Consider the following 20,185-nt stretch of genomic DNA (forward strand, 5'->3'; position numbering starts at 1 on the left):
ACCTCTCCATTACTAGTACCACCGTTCTTTTAAAAATATGGCTTCTTGTAGATTTTCATTAAGCATATAAGATGAATTGAGCCTAGGCTATTTCCCTGTGCTCACGGCACCTTATTTCTTATATCCTTTAACTGACCCTTCTAGAGCACACTAAGTTTCTTGCTCTTTCCTTTATTGATTAAGCTAACATTTCTTAGCTTTTATCTCATTCTAAGGGGTCTTTACGGAGAAAGAGTTCTGGAAATGGCACTTTAGGAATGGTGGCAATGGAGAAGAGGCTTCATTTATTCTCACAGAGCTCACCTCTGGCACCTGATTTATCCATCTTTCTTCTTTCAGAATATGAAAAATACCGATACATGTTTATTTTAGGGGGGGAAAGATGTCTCAAGCAAACCATTGTCTGGCCTTCCATTCTGACTTTACTCTATAACCTTTAGCCAACATCTAGTACATTTTATCTATTCTTGCAACTCAAACACTCCAGATATTCTCCTTGGTTCTTTTAGCTCCTAACCATCCCATCCACAGAAAAAGTATGATGAGAAAAAAAATCTCTTCCACGTCTTCTCTGATGCATTTTCGACTCTGCCAAAATTTCCTGATTTGTTCCTTTCCTCATTCTAACTTGCTAGACAGCAGATGCAGGATACTAGCATCTAACAAGGAATCTGTAAGCCAGATTGTAAATAAGGAAAATGACATCCTTGAGATGCCCTGCCATCCATCACCGGTTACACTAATTTATACTATTAGAGATGGAGCCTATTAGGGGTTTTCCAAAGCTGACATTTACACTCAAGATTTCTGGATTTCCAAGGTATTCCATGGACAATGATAGCAATCGGGGATGCTCTTCCTCAGCTGAGTGATACATTACAGGAAATGGCACAGTTAAATCTCCTAGTTCTACACAAAGCCGATTACTTACAGCTTCTGGTTCCACAGTAGTATCAATGGCTGCAGCCATGCAAGCAACAGTTTCATCCTGCAATGACAAATGATGTTTCAGTTTAGGAAGAGACTCTGAGGTGAAGCTTACTAGTGGATTTTATATTGCTTATTCAGTTTTTTTTTTCAAGTGTATGTAGAGACTGTTTAAGGCGCTGGACCCATTTTGTGGTATATATACACCCAAACCACAGATTGCCAGTTCTCACCTCTTAAGTCTATCCTTGTTATAAGGTCAATTGTGTACTTGTTGTTAAAAAAAGGGGGGGGGGAGGTCATGTGGCAATTGACATATTTATTGCACCTTTCCCGCTCTGTCAGAGATGAATCGTCTGGAGTGAAACATTAGCTGTTCTCACAGGCCAAAGTTTAACCCATTTTATAGACTCTACTCTTTCTTTATGTTTTTACCACCAAGTTTACCTCTATGATATATGGGTCTAGCCAGTTCTCATGGACATACCACCCTAAAAACAGACATATGAAATAAACATAATGCAGTAGAAAGTGAATAGAATGAAAGGGCCTACACTAGGAGATACATTCCACAGGTAGACACCCCAGAAAGATGTGCTCATGAAGTCAGACAAAGATCCTGCAGCTTTTCTCCCTCATATACATAAGAACCAATCAATCATACAACCGCTATTCCAGGTAGTGGTTACTTGAAGGGAAAGAGTAAGCACTGATTCCCTTCCAGAGAAGGGCTATTCCTCTTTTGGGCATTGGAACAACCACCTTCTAAAAGGGGAACCTAAAACCATGTATTAGGACCAATTTGTTCATAGACTGTCATACGAGTGAGCTCTGTTCTCCCCCACTGAAATTTAGTTAGGCTTTATTTGGCACTGGGCCATATGGATGACCACTTCTGTTTAAGTGATTCTGCAAGCCCTGGGAAGAAAGGATTCTTTCCAGGAAGTCACATGATTAAAGAGGTCACAGGTGAAGAAGCTATTGGCTCAACAGCGAAGAAAGAATTCAGGGTTAAGCGCACAGAGTGTCTGGATCAGTCCAGTGAAACATTACATAGTTTTTGAAACTTGAATCTCAGTACCTTTAAGGCGAGGAGCAAAGAATCACTTAGTTAAGTGCTATTTGTAAAGCACTTCCCTGCCCAGAAATTCCCAATCAGTGAGACTCAAAGAAAATTCAGAGAAATCTCCAGTGTTCCCACATCCCTTCTCATCATCACAATACTCATGATCTTCAAAGGGCCAGACATGAGACTCTTCTGGAAAAACAGCACTTCAATATACTATAGGTTAACAGTTACCCCTTCTTTCCTCCCCTATTTTCAGTTTCAGTAAATGGCCTACTTATAGACCTATCCTAGATTAGTAAAGCCTGTAACACTGGCTTTTGGAGACTTTTTTCTAGTACCTTCCAGAGGGTTATGATCAAAGTAGATAGGTTAATCTTTGAAGAAGACATGTTACTGTGGGTTTATCTTTTGGTTTGTGGCCCAATAAAATTTTGTAATGTGAAAGTTTAAGCTTTGGTGACATGTTCTACATGAACATGGAAGGATTCTGCCTTCATAATCCTAAATACAAATACATTACAATAGGATTTATTTCAATCTAACCGCCTTTCTCTCATTCTAAGGCCGCAGTGGAGAACCTCTTGTAAGGTAAAAATACAGGGGTGCCTGGGTGGCTCAGTGGGTTAAGCCGCTGCCTTCGGCTCAGGTCATGATCTCAGGGTCCTGGGATCGAGTCCCGCATCGGGCTCTCTGCTCAGCGGGGAGCCTGCTTCCCTCTCTCTCTCTCTGCCTGCCTCTCTGTCTACTTGTGATTTCTCTCTGTCAAATAAGTAAATAAAATCTTTAAAAAAAAATACATGATTTACTGAAGGCGATGGTCAGAGAAACAAGCTAGGGTACACTGAGCTATATTATATTAACCAGCAATACCCTCCCATATGAAGTTCGCACTGGGAGGCAGTAGGCCATACCATTTCTGGGCATGCAAGATGCTTTTTATGGAAATGGTCTTAGAGGAGGGGGTAAAAACAGCGACAATAAAATTCAATTTTGTGGGAAGTGAAAGGACTGCATGAATTTCCTCACAGGTGACTATAGCAAGGAGGTTTGTTTGAATTGTGTTTTAAAGGAAGAAATGGTACAGTTTAGTGCTTAAAGCCCCAGGGGAAAGATTTGGGAACAATGGTTGCCTTCATCACTAAAAGGGGGGTGTTCACCCGTCACTTAAAATAAAAATAGTTTTAATCCAGAACGAAGGGCACAAGCACTTACATTTGAAACATTTTGCTTTCACTGTAGTGAGTCTTAATAAAAGCCACAGGATACGTTGTTGTGTATTTCCAAAAAATATGTAGCTGGGAGGGTCCCCAAACAATAGACATGGAGAACTCTGATTCAAGAGTCCAGCAGGAGCCCTGGGCAAAGGGGTTTACTCTGCCTAACTGTGCTAGTGGAGGGAAGCCAGGGAAGGGCTTTATCAGCTTGTGGCAATCTTTAGTACCTTCTTGTTTCAGGCACCAAGTGAATTTTCGTGGCAGATTCAGCAATTCTACAGAGTCCCTGTGAGTCATCCACCACTAGTGACTTCTCTCTAGAGGCACGCCAGGCACCAGTCATATCACCAGATCCTCACTGCGGATATGCCTTCTCTTCTGTTAACGACTGGTTTCCATGGGTTTCCTTTATCCTCCCCATGTGACTCGAAGCCCCAGAAATGAGGTGGTGGGAAATCCTCTAAGATCAGTGGGTGGCTATGAATGATAGTATCCTGGGTCACTCTTTTGTGATCATTTAAGCTTCAGCTCCAGTATGGTCCCACAACCTAGATTATCTTAATTTTGAGGCAGCTCGCACAAGGTATTCAGACATCAGATGTTTCAGCTATATTTAAGTGGAATTATTGATGGTGAAATTTCACCTTGTGATAGCGATTCTCTGGCATACACTCTATAATTTAGCCACAAATAAATAATAAGTCCTTATTATGTTCTAAACTTTCATCCCTTTTTGCATTGGCATATACCTTTTTATATAGGCTGTCTTTTCCTCTTTGTGTGACAAACTTCTATTCATTTTTTAGAGCCCAGTTTCTCCTGTACTGACTTCCTGAATTTTCCAGGCAGTTAATCACCCTTTGCTCACATTGCTGATGTAAGAGGATTAAAACAGAAAGAGAGGGTTCTTAAGTTTTCCTTGCCTCCTTTCCCCCTTCTTTGCCACCTCTCCCACCTGTGAACCTTAACCAAAGAACAAACTACAAGGGTTGCAAGAATGACCCTGAAAATAATTGGACAGTTAGCAGGATGGGGTTGCACCATTGTTCTTCATTAAAGCAAGAGGCACAAAAACTGGAAGAGGCTCTAACCAGAAGTTTTGCGGCAATTAACCACAGAACTGCTACCTGAGCCAAACCACAAGGACACCCCACCCCCTCGCTTCTCACCTTACAAAACTCTAATCCTGCTTTGACTCAGGGAGTTACCTGGAGTTCAGGAGCTCCCTGAGTACTTCAGCTGAATGATGCCTTTAGCCTCTTTTGGAGTTACTTAAGCTATTTTCTCTTGATATTAATACAGTAGTTAGCAAGGTCACACAGCTAGTGAGTAGCAGAATTTGGTTCTAACCGGGGTCTGTGTGGCTCTGGAGCCCAGGTTCTCAACTGCTGTGGTCTGTGTGTTGGACAAATGAGCTGTAATCTCAGACTGCTCGGGACAGCTCTGTACAGTACTACTTGTTCTAAAACACTGCTTTCTAGTCTTTTGGGGACTTAACTCATTTAGTTTATTAGAACTCATCCTAAGCCTTCCTTCAACAAGAATGTATGATATTTTTATTTTTTTATTTATTTTTTTTTTTAAAGATTTTTTATTTATTTATTTGACAGAGATCACAGTAGACAGAGAGGCAGGCAGAGAGAGAGAGGAGGAAGCAGGCTCCCCGCTGAGCAGAGAGCCCGATGCGGGACTCGATCCCAGGACCCTGAGATCATGACCTGAGCCGAAGGCAGTGGCTTAATCCACTGAGCCACCCAGGCTCCCGAGAATGTATGATATTTTTAAAATGGACTCTTTCAGAGTAAAATACAGGTGTAGCTGATTCTGTGGTACCATTCTGACAAGTCTAGAAAACACTAGGCAAGAGCTGAAATGGAGAAATCACTGTTCTGGTAGAGTTAAAGCCTCTGCCCAAGAGCTAGAAATTACCACCAGTCATTTATGAACATGTCAGGGGTTCAGAATGATAAACAAGAGGGTATAGATGGAACAAAACCAACAATAACCCCTTAACCAACCATGGTCCCTTAACATAATATGATTTCACCTTAAAAAAAAAAAGTATATATGCCTAAGGGCTAAGCTAGAGAAGGAACCCAAAGATAAAAGGTCTTTAGGGTGGTTGGATTGTAAGAATTTTTCTTCTGGGAAAAAAAGAAATACCTGCTGCCTACCCCCTCCCCCACTACCATTGTAGTTCTAAAAATAAATAAAAATTGGAATTTACAGAACGATCATTTAAACTAATTTATTACTGGTTAGAAAGGAGAGCTAGGGTATTCTCTGGTTGCTCTAAGTTATCTGTCAGAACCCAGTGTGTTTAGAATTGAGGAGTGGCACAAGCCCTCTTGTTAGGTTAGCTTACACTACACAAGTCAATGACTACCGCCTTGCTACAGGGCAATTTTGCAACTGCTCCGTTGCTGTGTCCAGCATTCAAGTAGAGTACTGAAATCTGAATGTGCCATTGCATATGTAAGCTATGAGTGTTTTGATTGAATGAATTTAATATTCTGATCGTATCCAATGATCCGTGATCTCTGTCCTCAAACAGCTTACAATCTAGTTGTTTTTGGGAAAAGCCAAAGGCACAGAGTTGGACACGTGTATAGGCAACAAGTGAAACAAATGAAAGCAATATGTCTATTTACACTGCCCCGCCTTGGCTTACCGATAGCTGGGTAATCACGTGCTGTAGGTTACGAATTATCTCTACATTTTCTTTTAATTCCTGGTCTTCCAAAGTTTCCACTAACTTCTGAAGATCCACTTTGAGGCTGACAATTCAAACAGAGGAACCCAAAGGTTAATCATACTACAAAGACCAGAGGATTGATGATTATACACTAAGGTTATAGGTCATTCACAGACATTTGGTATGAAACTTACGCTGCATGCTGCCTGAGTTCCTCCAGCTTGGCGTTCATCTTTTCATTTGCTTGTTCTGTCTGCAACAGAGACCCAGGAGATCATCAGTGGTGATGCCGGACAGCCTCACCTAATTGTGCCCTCTTTCCTATTTCTATGCATTAAAACCGGGGTAGAGAAGTTGCCTCCTTTGCTGTAATCGAGGATTCAGTGGGCTTTGGTGATTTAGTGAGAAATTACATTTTTTCAACAGTCATGGAAATTAGCCCTTCAGTCAACATGAGCTACTGAAAATAGCATCCAAGCAGCTGGGTCTTAGGCTTGCCATGAAGCTCAGACTATGGTGTAGAGTGTGAAGTCTTAATTCCATATAGAACTTTGCAACTGGGGGAAAAGCAATACTTCCTGGCACGCTACTCCCTGCTGTTTGCAAAAAAACCCACTTACTTTAAACTGCCTCCTACGCTCTACTGTTCCCTAGCCCTAGCATAAGGGCACTGAAAACATAAAAGGGCCTCATATGAGTTGAGCTTTTTTTTTTTCCAAGTTACACTATCTGATATGGTAGGCTGGTTTTAGTAAGAAAAAAAAAAAAAGAAAAAGGGTGAGGCATAAGAATATGGCAGAGGGAGATACATTTTGGGAAGGGTGATTGATATTTTCCATTTTATCTCAATCTGTAACATGCGAGATGCTGCAACAGATTAGGGAAAGACAGTTTATAGAGGACAACAGTGTTGTGGTTGTTGACATTCTAACAGGACATCAAGCAATAAGCCTTCCTGTAGCCAAGTTCAGAGGGGCATGTGGCTAGAGTAACAGGTACTGTCTGTTAACACTGGCCATAAGCACACATGTGTGAGATGCAGCTTCTGGAGTTACTTCAAAGGCATAGAACGCAGCACTGGAGACAGAAAACTGTATATAAAAATCCTCTAGTTCTGGGACGCCTGGGTGGCTAAGTTGGTTGGACGACTGCCTTCGGCTCAGGTCATGATCCCAGAGTCCCGGGATCGAGTCCTTCATCGGGCTCCCAGCTCCATGGGGAGTCTGCTTCTCCCTCTGACCTTCTCCTCGCTCATGCTCTCTCTCACTGTCTCTCTCTCAAATAAATAAATAAAATCTTTAAAAAAAAAATCCTCTAGTTCTCATTTTCACCGTTCCAGGAGCAATGGACAATGGATATGGGATTTGGCCCTCTTTCAAGAATCTTTAAGCAGCTTAGGCCTCCCTGACTAGAGAGCACACAGATGCATGAAGGTGTATAAATTACAGATGTTCAATCACATTTTGGCGGAAACTCATTTTTGCTTTTGGCAACAGTTGTGCTATTAAAAATTGAGTTGTATTCAGGCTAGTAGAAAAATGTTAGTGGTAGAGCCAGCATGCACCGATTTAGGTTACTATCAGAGAGGTAGTAGGATATGGAACTGGAGTAATCAGTTGTGTAGGGATCCACTCTTTGGAAATTAACCATATGTGAAAGGAATTAGCATTAATTTCCCAGCTGTTCTAGCTCACCATGGCAGCTGTTAGGACAGAGTATGAAATGTGATATTAGGGGAAGGGAGGTAGAGAAGACCTAAAATCTTACGAAGGGGAGAGATACTTGCTATTACAGATAATGATTAGGCAGGACTTTAGGTGACAGAAGGATCTGGTTCTTTTCTCTCTGGTTGGTATTTCAGAACAAATATACTTTAAAATCAGATTCATGTGGATTCTCTGTGGTGGATATATGATTCTTTCAGCTTTTCTGTATGTTTGATTATAAGCCCATGTGTCTACCCTAGAGGGGCTCCATGGAGGATACGGTAATATGAATCCATTTCTTTCCGCATAACTCGTCTCTCATAATGAGAAGCTTGTTAAATATTTCCAAAACCAAAGCTAGTAAACGTCCAGATTGCTAATGGCTTAGTTGTGGGGCCTCACCAAAATGATCCTCTCCAACATCTGGGCTGTCTGACCAGCTGCTTCGCTCAGACCACGACTTAATTTTTCATTCTCCTCTATGAGGGACTGATTCTTCTCCATCAGGGACTGTAGACTTTCTGATGGCTCCACACTAAAACAAAGAAAGAAAGGTATTAGAAACAGATCTGTTGGGGCGCCTGGGTGGCTCAGTGGGTTAAAGCCTCTGCCTTCGGCTCAGGTCATGATCCCAGGGTCCTGGGATCGAGCCCTGCATCGGGCTCTCTGCTCAGCGGGAGCCTGCTTCCCCCTCTCTCTGTGCCTGCCTCTCTGCCTACTTGTGATTTCTGTCTGTCAAGAAAAATAAATAAAATCTTTTTAAAAAAAAGAAACAGATCTGTTAATAACACCTATATCAAAGGTAGATAAAAATATATCCCACAGACCTTTTAGGTGTGGGGAGTTGGTTTAAAATTAACCCCCAACAGCCACTTTGGAGAACAGTGTGGAGAGTCCTCAAGAAATTAAAAACAGAGCTTCCCTATGACCCTGCCATTGCACTACTGGGTATTTACCCCAAAGATACAGATGTAGTGAAAAGAAGGGCCGTCTGTACCCCAATGTTTATAGCAGCAATGGCCACGGTTGCCAAACTGTGGAAGGAACCATGATGCTCTTCAACGGACGAATGGATAAGGAAGATGTGGTCCATATGGACCACATGGTCCATATGGAGTATTATGCCTCCATCAGAAAGGATGAATACCCAACTTTTGTAGCAACATGGACGGGACTAGAAGAGATTATGCTGAGTGAAATAAGTCAAGCAGAGAGAGTCAATTATCATATGGTTTCACTTATTTGTGGAGCATAACAAATAGCATGGAGGACAAGGGGAGTTAGAGAGGAGAAGGGAGTTGAGGGAAATTGGAAGAGGAGGTGAATCATGAGAGACTATGGACTCTGAAAAACAATCCAAGGGGTCTGAAGGAGCGGGGGGTAGGAGGTTGGGGGAACCAGGTGGTGGGTTATTGGAGAGGGCACGTATTGCATGAAGCATTGGGTGTGGTGCAAAAACAATGAATACTGTTACGCTGAAAATAAATTTAAAAAATTAAAAAAAATTAACCCCCCAAAGTCTGGGAAAAAGTGGGTCCATTCCAATCTATCCTTCAAGTCAGGTCATTTATTGAATGAATAAGAAATATATGCCTGAAATACTTTGAATTAATGCTTTACGGGAAGGTAATAATTCAGAGCCAGCCATGGTTGCAACAGAAATGACTAACCTCTACCCTTGGCTCTTGGCTTAAGATCTTTCTATTTGTGCCATGTAGTTAAGAAGTGAAGGCTAAGCAAAATAAGTCAGAGAAAGATAATTATCATATGATCTCATTCATATGTGGAATTTAAGAAACAGAACAGATGAACATAGAGGAAGGCAGGGAAAAAATAAAACAAGACAAAATCGAGAGGGAGACAAACTGTAAGAGACTCTTAATCATAGGCAACAAACTGAGGGTTGCTGGGGGGGAGGGGGGTCACTGGATGATACACTATATGTTAATTGAATTTAAATAAAAAGAAACAAAAGAAGTGAAGACTAACTGTAGCTAAGATGCATGTTGTCTCCCTCCTCTTCCCACTCCTTCTGTAGCTGAAACTCCCTCTCAATCTCTCATTGGGAGTTTAGGGAAGCAAGGAAGGAAGAGCTGAGGAGGAGGTAGAAGTGACACTGCTCGGGGCTGAAATTTAACCTTATCAATATAAGGCAGCTACCTATTTACTGAAGTTTAGGGAAATAGCATTTAAGAAGTCAGAAAGTTGATGTAATGACCAGTGGCCACCGAGAGCACATTTCACAACTCTCCATAAATGTTCCCTTCTAAATGTCTGCCTTGCTTGAAACCTCTTGTTCATTTGTCTATCCATTTTGAATTGCTTAGTGTGGGTGGTGGCAACAATGGTGTCCGTATCAAGTAGGAGTGGAAGGGAGGGACAGAATTAGCTTGAAGGAATACATATAGATAAGAACCTTTGGAACTTATGCAGATTACTTGGTATCATTTCTAGACTAATGGAAAAGACCAACAAGATAGCCTTGGAAAAGACCATCAAGTTTGTTGTTTGTTTGTTTTTTGCAATCCACTGGGATTCGTTGTTCAAAAGACTGGAAAATTAGGACTGGTGAAAAAAGATCAGAAGAAATATGAAAATTTGGATCTGAAGGAGACTGAAGGAAAAAATGAATAGTTGCCAAGGACAGGGAACAGTTGTTCCCAATCTCAGTAAAGGCTGGAGATGCCCTCCCACCCAGCTTAAGACCTCCAGGAATTTTTAACAGAAAATCTTAACATGCTCTTTATCACAAAGTTAATAGCAAGGCCACACCATAAGGTCTAATGTTCTACTACTGAGAATTTACTAAGACTTTTTAAAAATTGTTTTTAATTTAAAAAATATTTTAAAGATTTTTGTTTATGTTAGAGAGAGAGAGAGAGGGAGCGTGTACATGAGTGTACAAGCAGGGGCTAAGTGCGGAGCATACACGCAGCTGGTCTCACTGCCCCAAGATCATGACCCGAGCCGAAATCAAGAGTTGAAACTCAACTGACTGAGCCACCCAGGCGCCCTGAGAATTTAAGACTCTTATGAAAGAATGTTCAGCTAAAATGTGGATTATAAAGATAAACTATTGGCAAATTCAGTGTTATTTTAGATTGCTTTGATATTTTCTTATTGTTATTAAGCTGAAAACTTCCATGCATCATTTATGAAAGTTGACAAGCTCCAAAGTAATGATACTTTAAACTCAATAGTTCTTTCCTTCTAAAAATTTCCAAGGTTTCTCTAAATGGGGGGAAATACAATGGAAAGCCAGTGTTTCCTCTTTTGCAGGCTATTTAATGGTCAATGCTTGGAATTCAAGTTAGCCGAGCATGTGCAAATTGATAAATGTTCACAGAAAATCAATGCAAAGGCTTCCATGACTCATATTCAAAAAGAAAAGAATATAATCCTAGCACAAAAAGTGAAAAAAACCCATTTATATGAACTGTACATTTTGTAAAAGGCCTTTATGAGAGGTTTTTTTTTTTTTAAAGATTTTATTTATTTATTTGACAGAGAGAAATCACAAGTAGATGGAGAGGCAGGCAGAGAGAGAGGAAAGGGAGCAGGCTCCCTGCTGAGCAGAGAGCCCAATGCGGGACTCGATCCCAAGACCCTGAGATCATGACCTGAGCCGAAGGCAGTGGCTTAACCCACTGAGCCACCCAGGTGCCCCGAGAGGTTTCTTTTTTTTATTTGGGAGAGAGAAAGAACACAAGCAGTGGGGAGGGGCAGAGGGAGAGGGAGAAGCAGACTCCCCCTGAGCAGGGAGCCCAATGTGGGACTTGATCTCAGGACCCTGGGATCATGACCTGAGACAAAGGCAGACGCTTAACCGACTGAGCCACCCAGTCGCCCTGAAATGTCTCTTAAAATATACATTTTTGAGAAAAGAAGTAGCATCTTTATTTCTCTATAAAATGCTAAACAGCTGAATTCACTGTTTGATTCATCAACTGTTTCTTAGAATTTATTCCTTGTGTAGCTGAAAACTATATCCTGTAGTACATTCTTGGTGGTTGGAAGTCTGGAATAGTTTTCATTTGTCTTGTGTTCATTCATCTTGTCTTACATAAAACAGGTCTGTACTAAACTGAAAGGAAAGGAAGATGGGTCAATTGCTTTTAAACTGTTTAAACTAGGGGCACCTGGGTGGCTCAGTCATTTAAATGTCCGACTCTTGATTTCTGCTCAGGTCATGATCTCAGGGTTGTGAAATTGAGCCCTGCGTTGGGCTCTGTGCGCAGCGGGGTGTTGGCTGGAGATTCTTCTTTCTCTCTCCCTTTGCCCTGCCCTCCGCTTGTGTGTGTGTGTGTGCGTGTGTTCTCTCTCTCTCTCTCAATATATAAATAAAATCTTAAAAAGATAAACTGGTTAAACTAGAGTAGGTATTTAAGAGACCCCAGCTTTCCTCAATTTCTTTACCCAACATTCTTAAAATATTACCAGGAAACCAAGAATAAATTACCCAAAGAGGGAAAATTACAAAGAGAAGAGTGGTCATGTCTGGGTGATAAAATTATGGCAATTTTAAGATTTATTCTTTATACTTTTCTAAATGTTCTATAAGAGGCAATGTACCCCTTTAAAATGAGAAAAATGATTAAGTTATTGAAAATGAGTATATTGAAATAAAATAGGCTCACACATACTTAAGAATAAACTCCAAATGAAAACATGAAAGGTAAAAAATAAAACCAACATAAGTTCTAGAAAGAAACAAGGGCAAATCCCTCTTTAGTCTTGGTGTAGGGAAAAATAGTCTAATTATGATTCAAAATCCAGAAGCATGAGGAGGATGTAAACACCAGAGCCACTTTGGAAAACAGTTTGGCAAGTTCTTGAAAAATTTAAGATGCAACCCAAGAATTCTATTTCTAGATATCTGCCCAATAAAAAAGATATGACCATATAAAAACTTGCAAATAAATGTTCATAACAGCAAAATTCACAATAGCCAAAAAGCTGAAACAACTCAGAAGTCCACCAGCCAGTCAACAGATAGACAAAACATGGGTAATCCAGACATTGGAATACTACTCAGCAATAAAAATGATAAGAAGTTAATTTTACGTGCTAAAACATAGATGAATCTCAAAAATGTTATAGGTGAGAGAGGAGTGTATCATATGTTTAGAGAAGTTAAATCACTATGTTGTGTACCTGAAAGTAATATAATATTGTGTGTCAGCTATCCTCAAAAAAATAAGAGATGTAGTCTATATATACAATGGAATTACTACTCAGCCATAAAAAAGAATGAAATCTTGCCATTTGCAATGATGTGGATGAAGCTAGAGGGCATAATGGTAAGTAAAATAAGTCAGACAAAGACAAATACCATTGCTTCCACTTATATGTGGAATCTAAAAAACAAAACAAAACAAAACAAACAGAAAGCAGAAACAGAGCCAGAAATACATAGAACAAACTGGTGGTTGCCAGAGTGGAGGGGGGTGAGAGGATGAGTGAAAATAGGTGAAGGAATTAAGAGGCACAAATTTCCAGTTACAAAATAAATGTCATGGGGATGAAATAGGGTATATAGTCAATAATATTGTAATAACTTTGTATGGTGGCAGATGGTGACTACATTTATGCTGGTGAGCACCATGTAATCTATAGAATTATTGAGTCACTATGTTGTAAACTTGAAACAATATAACATTGTATATCAACTATACTTCAGTTAGGAAAATAAAACAGGTAGATTACAGGTAGAAGAAGCCGACAAAGTCCACATACTGCATGACTCCACGTGTATAAAATGTCCATAATGGGCAAATCCACGGAAATAGAAAGCAGATTATTGGTTGCCTGGGGCTGGGAGTGGGAATATAAGTAAGCAAATGGGCATGAAGGATCTTTTCTGGGTAATAGAAATATTCTAAAATTGGTAACTGAATATAATAAAAAGAGAAAAAAGAAAAAAAAGGGAAAAAATTGGATTTTGTGGTGATAATTATACCACTCTGTAAATTTACTGAAAACCACTGAATTATACACTTATAGTAAGTGACTCTTATGGTATGTAAAATACATGATTAATAAAGAGGCTAAAAAAACAGAAAGCAACAAAAAAAATTGACTAACTTTACTATGTAAAAATTTAAAATTTTTGTGTAACAAAAGCCCCATAAACAAAGAAAAAGAGAACAAATTAGGAGAAAATATTTGCAGTACACACTATAGCCAAAGCACTAACATCACGAATATATAAAGAACTGTTAAAAATAAGGGCCAGAATTAGGGTGGCTATTATTATTATTTCTTTAAAAAAGCAGAGGGGCACCTGGGTGGCTCAGTCAGTTAAGCTGCTGCCTTCAGCCCAGGTCATGATCCCAGGGTCCTGGGATTGAGCCCTGCATCAGGCTCCTTACTCAGCAGGGAGCCTGCTTCACGCTCTCTCCTCCCCACTCGTGCTCTCTCTCTCGCTATCTTTGTCTTTCTTTCTCTCAAATGATAAATAAATAAAATCTTTAAAAAAATAATAGTAAAAACAGAAAATAGCAAGTGTTTGGTAAGGATTTGAAGAGACTGTCACTCTTGGGCACTGCTGGTAGGAATGCAAAATGGGGTAGCCACTATGTAAAATAGTATGGCAATCTTATTAAAAAATTAAAAATAGAATTACTATATGATCCAGCTATTCCACCTTTGGGTCTATACCCAAAGAATTGAAAGCAGGGTCTTAAATCATTCGTGGCAGCATTATTCACTGTAGCCAAAAGGTGGAAGTAATCTGTGTCCCCTGACAGATGAATGGATACAAAACATGTGGTATATATGTACAATGGGATAGTATCCAGCCTTTAAAAGAAAGGGCATTCTGACATATGCTACGACATGGATCAAACTTGAGGATATTATGCTAAGTGAAACAGGACAGTCACGAAAGGACAAATATTACATGATTTTATTCATATGAAGTGCTTAAAATAATTAAATGAAAGTAGTATGGTGATGGCCAGGACTGAAGGGAGAAGGGGAAGTGGGGTGTTATTGTTTAACAGGTATAGACTTCCAATTTTTCAGGATGAAAAAAGTTTTAGATGATAGATAGATGGTGGTGATGGCTTTACAACAGTGTGAATATACTTAGTGCCACTGAAATGTATACTTGAAAATGGTTAAAATGGTGAATTTAATTTTATGTATATTTCATCACAATTTTTTCAATAAGGTCCAAAGGATCAAAAACCCTGATAGAAAAAATGGGACATGTGAACAGATAGTTCATCGGAAAGAGATAAAAGTGGCCCTGAAAAATATGAAAAAAAATGCTCAAATCCACTCATAATTAAAGAAATGAAAATTAAAACAAGATACTGAGATAGTATGCCTCACCTATGAGATTGGCAGAGAAAAAGCACGACAACACAATCCTCTGGTGAGGCCTTGGGGAAACAAGTGCTCTCATATGCTGTTGTTGGGAATGCAAACTGGTGCACCCCTTCTGGAAGGGAATATGGCAATAAGGCAATATTTAACAAAATCACACAAGCCTCAGCAATCCCATTTCTAGAAATCTACCCTGAAGATAAACCACTAATAACATGAAAACTGAATAACACAAGGTTTTTCACTGCAGAATATTTGTAATTACAAAGTACTGGAAACAACCTAAATATCCATACATAGGAAAGTCATTGAATTAATATGTTTGGCATGTGTACACTAAGAAGAATACCATGCAGCTGTGAAAAAGTGAGGAAGATGTCTATGAACTGGTAAAAGTGATTTCCAGGAAATGCTGAGAAGAGGAAAGCCACAAAGACTATCTGTGGTATACTACCATTCATATAAGGAGAGGATATGAAAAAATATATATAAGTATATGCTCATTTGTACAGAAGAAATATAGGAAGGTTAAGCCAGAAACTAAAGAGATTGGTTAAGTACAAAGGAAGGAGAAAAGTGGTAGAAATAGGGTGCAATGGGAATAGGATAGCAGGGATGAAGAGGAAATGACATTTCCCTGAGTATTTAAAAAAAATTGGGGTAAATAAAAAAACATGTAACAAAATTTACCATCTTCACTGTTTCTTAAGTGTACATACAGTTCAGTAGTCTTAAGTATATTCACATTATTGTACACTGGATCTCCAGAAATTTTTTCATCTTGCAAAACTGAAACTTACACCCATTCCACAACTCCCTGTTCCCAGTGTCCCCCAAGTCTATTCTTTCAGTCTTCTGACATTGCTTTTATGTATTTTCTTAAAATATTTTATTATTTTTTTGATAGACCCAGAGAACACAAGCGGGGAATGGCAGAGGGAGAAGGAGAAGCAGGCTTCCTCCCCACTGAGTAGAGAGCCTGACATGGGGCTTGGTCCCAGGGCCCTGGGGTCACAACCCTAGCCGAAGGCAGACACTTAATTGACTAAGCTACCCAGGTGCCCCCTGCCATTGCTTTTATTTCTACACTGTTCTTTATGCGTTCACCTATATGGACATAGGCCTTTGCCCTATGTTTTCCTCTAGTTCTTTCGTGGGTTCTTCTTTTTTTTTAAAGATTTTATTTATTTATTTGACAGACAGAGATCACAAGTAGGCAGAGAAGCAGGCAGAGAGAGAGAGGAAGAAGCAAGCTCATGCTGAGCAGAGAGCCCGATGCGGCGCTCCATCCCAGGACCCTGAGATCATGACCTGAGCCGAAGGCAGAGGCTTTAGCCCACTGAGCCACCCAGGCACCTCTGTTGGTTCTTCCTTTTTAAAATTGTGTGAAAGCATATAAAACTGGGGTGCCTGGGTGGCTCAAATGGTTAAGAGTCTGACTCTTGGTTTCAGCTCTGGTCATGATCCTAGGGTCGTGAGATCGAGCTCTGCCTCAGGCTCCATGCTCAGTGGGGAGTCTGCTTAAGATTCCTTCCTTCTCCCTCTGTCCCTTCCCCAAACTGGTGGATGCTCTCTGTCTCTCTCTAAAATAAATAAATGAATCTTTAAAAACAACATATAAAACTTACTGTCTTATCCATTGTTAAGTAAACAGTTCAGTAAAGTACATTTACATTGTCGTAAAACAGACTTTTAACTTTTATCTTGTGAAACTGAAACCCTATACCCATTAAACAACTCCCTTTTTGCCTCTCTCCCCCAGCCCTGGATCATCACCAGTCTACTTTCTGTTTCTATGAATTTGATTTCTCTAAGTATCTCATATGAATGGAAACAGACAGTATTTTTTTGTGACTGATTTATTTCACTTAGCATAATGTCCTCAAGTTTCACTCATGCTATAACATGTACCAGGATTTCCTTCTTTTAAGGTTGAATAATATTCCACTACACACACACACACACACACACACACACACACACACATTTGCATATTTGCTTTATCTATTCATCCACTGGTAGACATTGTGTTGCTTCCACTTCCTGCCTATTGAGAATAGTGCGAATATTGCTGCTATGAACATGGGTGTACAGATATTTCTTTAAAACCCTGCTTTCAATTATTTTGGATATATAACCAGAAGTGGGATTGATGGATCATGTGGTAGTTCTATTTTTAACTTTCTGAGGAACCTCCATACTGTTTTCCAGAGCAGTTATATCATTTTACAATCCTTCCAGCAGTGTACAAAGCTTCTTATTTTTCCACATCTTTGCCAATATTTGTTATTCAGTTTTTTAAAAAGATTTTATTTTATTCGAGAGAGAGAGAGAGTGCATGAGCAGGGAGAGGGGCAGAAGGAAAAGCAGACTCGCCACTTAGCAGGGAACCAGACATGGGGTTCAATCCCAGGACCCTGATCTGAAGTCAGACATTTTAGCAACTCAGCCACCCAGGTGCCCCTCAGTTTTTTTAATATTAGTGATCCTCATGGGTATATGGTGATATTTCACTGTGGTTTTGATTCACATTTCACTGTTGAGTATTTCTTGTTGTATAACTCTGACTCTTAAGAGCATCATAAAATTTCATATATCCTTCACATACTCAGAATATAAACAAACAGTTAAAAACAACAAAGATGTAGGGGGAACCCTAAAATGGAATATAAACAGTAACTGTGGGACCCAGTATCTTGCCTGGATACATTAAGCCTAAAGACAAAAGAACTGTACATAAATGTAATCTAGTTCATAAAAGTGTTTCTCACAGGGGTATGGGCTAGCAATTCTGAAACTACTTTATGCGTATACTAGAACTGAACAAGTAAGTAAAGAGATTGCAGCTGGTTTCTCACTGTTGGAAAAAGGAGTTATACATAAGGGGAGGAGGAAGGCTAAAGTGAACTCTGTAGTGTTGGACAGGTATCACAGGTATTGGTATAAAATCATGGCTTTTAATGTACATACAGATGGATATAAAAATATACACGTGAGCATATGTGTGCATTACTAGGCATACAGATATTTCCTAGTTCTACCCGCTGAGAGGGACCCAGTGACATCCCAGTAACAATGAGCATACCTAGCACCGAGAGTGGGTTTCTAAGCAATATTTTCCAATAAAAAAATCAGGGCTCTCTTGAGATATGGTTGATTCTAGTACTGGGGCAAGGAAAATACAAGATGGGTGTGGACATCTCCTGGAAATGCTTAAAAACTAGAGGGTTGGGGAGCCCAGGTGGCTCAGTTGGTTGAGTTGCAGACTCTGGATTTCGGTTTGGGTTTGTTCTCAGGGTCCTGGAATAGAGCTCCACATGGGCCTCCGTGTTTGGCAGGGAGTCTGAGGATTCTCTCTCCCTCTCCACCTGCCCCTGTCCCCCACCACGCACACACTCACTCTCTCTTTCTCTCTAGAAAGGATGAACAAATCTTAAAAAAAAAACACACACCAAAAAACTACTAGAGGGTATATTAAAGAAATACGAACCACCCTGAAGGAGCTCCTACTGGACAAAGCACGAACAATTTGAGCAATAAGACAAATAATGGGTGTTAACCCATAGAATAAAGTGTGTCACATGTGTCTATATGGAAATAAATACATAGATAAATAAGAAGAAATAGCTCTTCTTCACAGTAGAATTCCAATTAATAAATTTTTGAGGCCAGAACCCATGTTCTTTCTATCACATCAGGTGGCCTCAAAGCTAACTAGCAAGTTTGACAAGATCCCTACCTTGATACTAAGTGCTGCCAGAAACTTGAGTATATCAGGGGAAAACAACCATCAGGGGAAATGGCCTCTGCTAAAATGTACATTTAAAATTAATCTATGACTCTTACTTTATAGATCCAGGCAGTGTGCCTCCATGGGCTTGTAGCAATAAAACCTGTAGCTGTTGTACCTGGGAAAAGCAAAGAAAAATAATCAGCTAATCACCGATCAAAAGCTACTTATCCCTTATCTGCTAAATTACTACAATTAGCCATAGTGTAATTTTACTTGATACCTATGAAATCTAAGGCATACTTTAGGCATCATGGAAAGCATCAGAGTTGATGATTCAGTGACAAAAGTCCAAACAGCATTATATGAATGACTAGTACTTACAAGATGAGCCGTCCCTTTTATCTGAGCATCTTATGACTTTTTATTGAGCAAACTCAGCACTGGGCTAGGTAACATGAGGGGGATGTGAGAATAAACTCTTGTGTTTTATTCTCAAGTTTACAATGATAAGCCTACGGCTTGAAATGGTAAGAAACAATACAGGAGAGAGGATGCCAGTTCATGAGGTACAGTTAAGTACTTTAGGGTTCTGAGAAGAAGCAAGATAATGAAATTCCACAAGTGTCAAAAAGAAGCTTCCTGGGGTTGAATGTTAAACCAGAGTGTGCGAACAACAATCCTCTCCCATTCCCTCCTATGACGAATAGAGGAGCTGTTCTGCCTCCTGTGACCAATCTCATTGCTTATGCTTTGGATCCCAACTTTTCTTGTCTCCTGATCAATCATACTTTGTTATCCCTTCTCTCTTCTATATCTTTGACTTCTCCATTTCTACAGGATCATTTCTATTAAGATTAAAACATGTTTGGGGTGCCTGGGTGGCTCAGCTGGTTAAGCGTCTGCCTTCGGCTCAGGTCATGATCTTGGGGTCCTGGGATCAAGCCCCGTATTGGGTTCTTTACCCAGTGGGGGGAGTCTGCTTCTCCCTCTCCCTCCGTCCTTCCCCCCTGCTCATGCATGCGCACATGCTCTCTCTCTAATAAATAAATAAAATCTAAACAAAAGAGATTAAAACTTGTTCAAGTCTCTCCCATCTTAAAACAAAGCAAAAGCACCCTTCTCAATCCCACTTCCTCTTTTGCCCTACTTTTCCCCTTCACAAAGTTTGAGAACAGTCTAAACTCATTGCTGCCATTTCCTTTTGTTCACCCCTTGCACTTGCTCCTCAGAATCCTCTAATCTGATTTCTGCCCATAGCATTCCACTGAAACAACTCTTGCTAAGGTCACCAATGATCTGCATGTCACTAGAACTTATGGGCATTTTTCGGTCTTCATTTTACCTCACTGTTAGCTAGCATGTGGCTTACCGGACACCATACTTTCCTGCCTTTCCTTCTACTCTTCCAGCTGATCTTCTAAGGCTCTTTCCTGGTTAATCTTTGTGCCAATTGTCCTTTAGATGATAAATCAATATCAGTGTCTTCTTGCTTTATATTATACTCTCTCC

At 40.0% G+C, this 20,185-nt stretch overlaps 1 protein-coding gene across 4 annotated transcripts in view; it reads right to left on the reverse strand.

Annotated features, from left to right (window-relative positions):
• KIF4A (kinesin family member 4A) overlaps positions 1 to 20,185 on the reverse strand; it is a 121,001-nt gene that overhangs the window by 51,592 nt on the left and 49,224 nt on the right. For all 4 annotated transcript variants that reach the window (XM_045072763.1, XM_045072760.1, XM_045072761.1 and 1 more), the window contains 5 exons: positions 18,790 to 18,851; positions 8,014 to 8,146; positions 6,100 to 6,158; positions 5,882 to 5,987; positions 932 to 988 (listed from right to left, as the gene is read on the reverse strand). In XM_045072763.1, coding sequence (XP_044928698.1) covers positions 932 to 988; positions 5,882 to 5,987; positions 6,100 to 6,158; positions 8,014 to 8,146; positions 18,790 to 18,851 — 417 coding nt within the window. The remainder of the gene's footprint in view (positions 1 to 931; positions 989 to 5,881; positions 5,988 to 6,099; positions 6,159 to 8,013; positions 8,147 to 18,789; positions 18,852 to 20,185) is intronic.

Source organism: Mustela putorius, unplaced genomic scaffold (genome assembly GCF_011764305.1).
Source record: "Mustela putorius furo isolate JIRA1106 unplaced genomic scaffold, ASM1176430v1.1 tig00004053_pilon_pilon_pilon, whole genome shotgun sequence".
In the NCBI taxonomy this organism is placed as follows: Eukaryota; Metazoa; Chordata; class Mammalia; order Carnivora; family Mustelidae; genus Mustela; species Mustela putorius.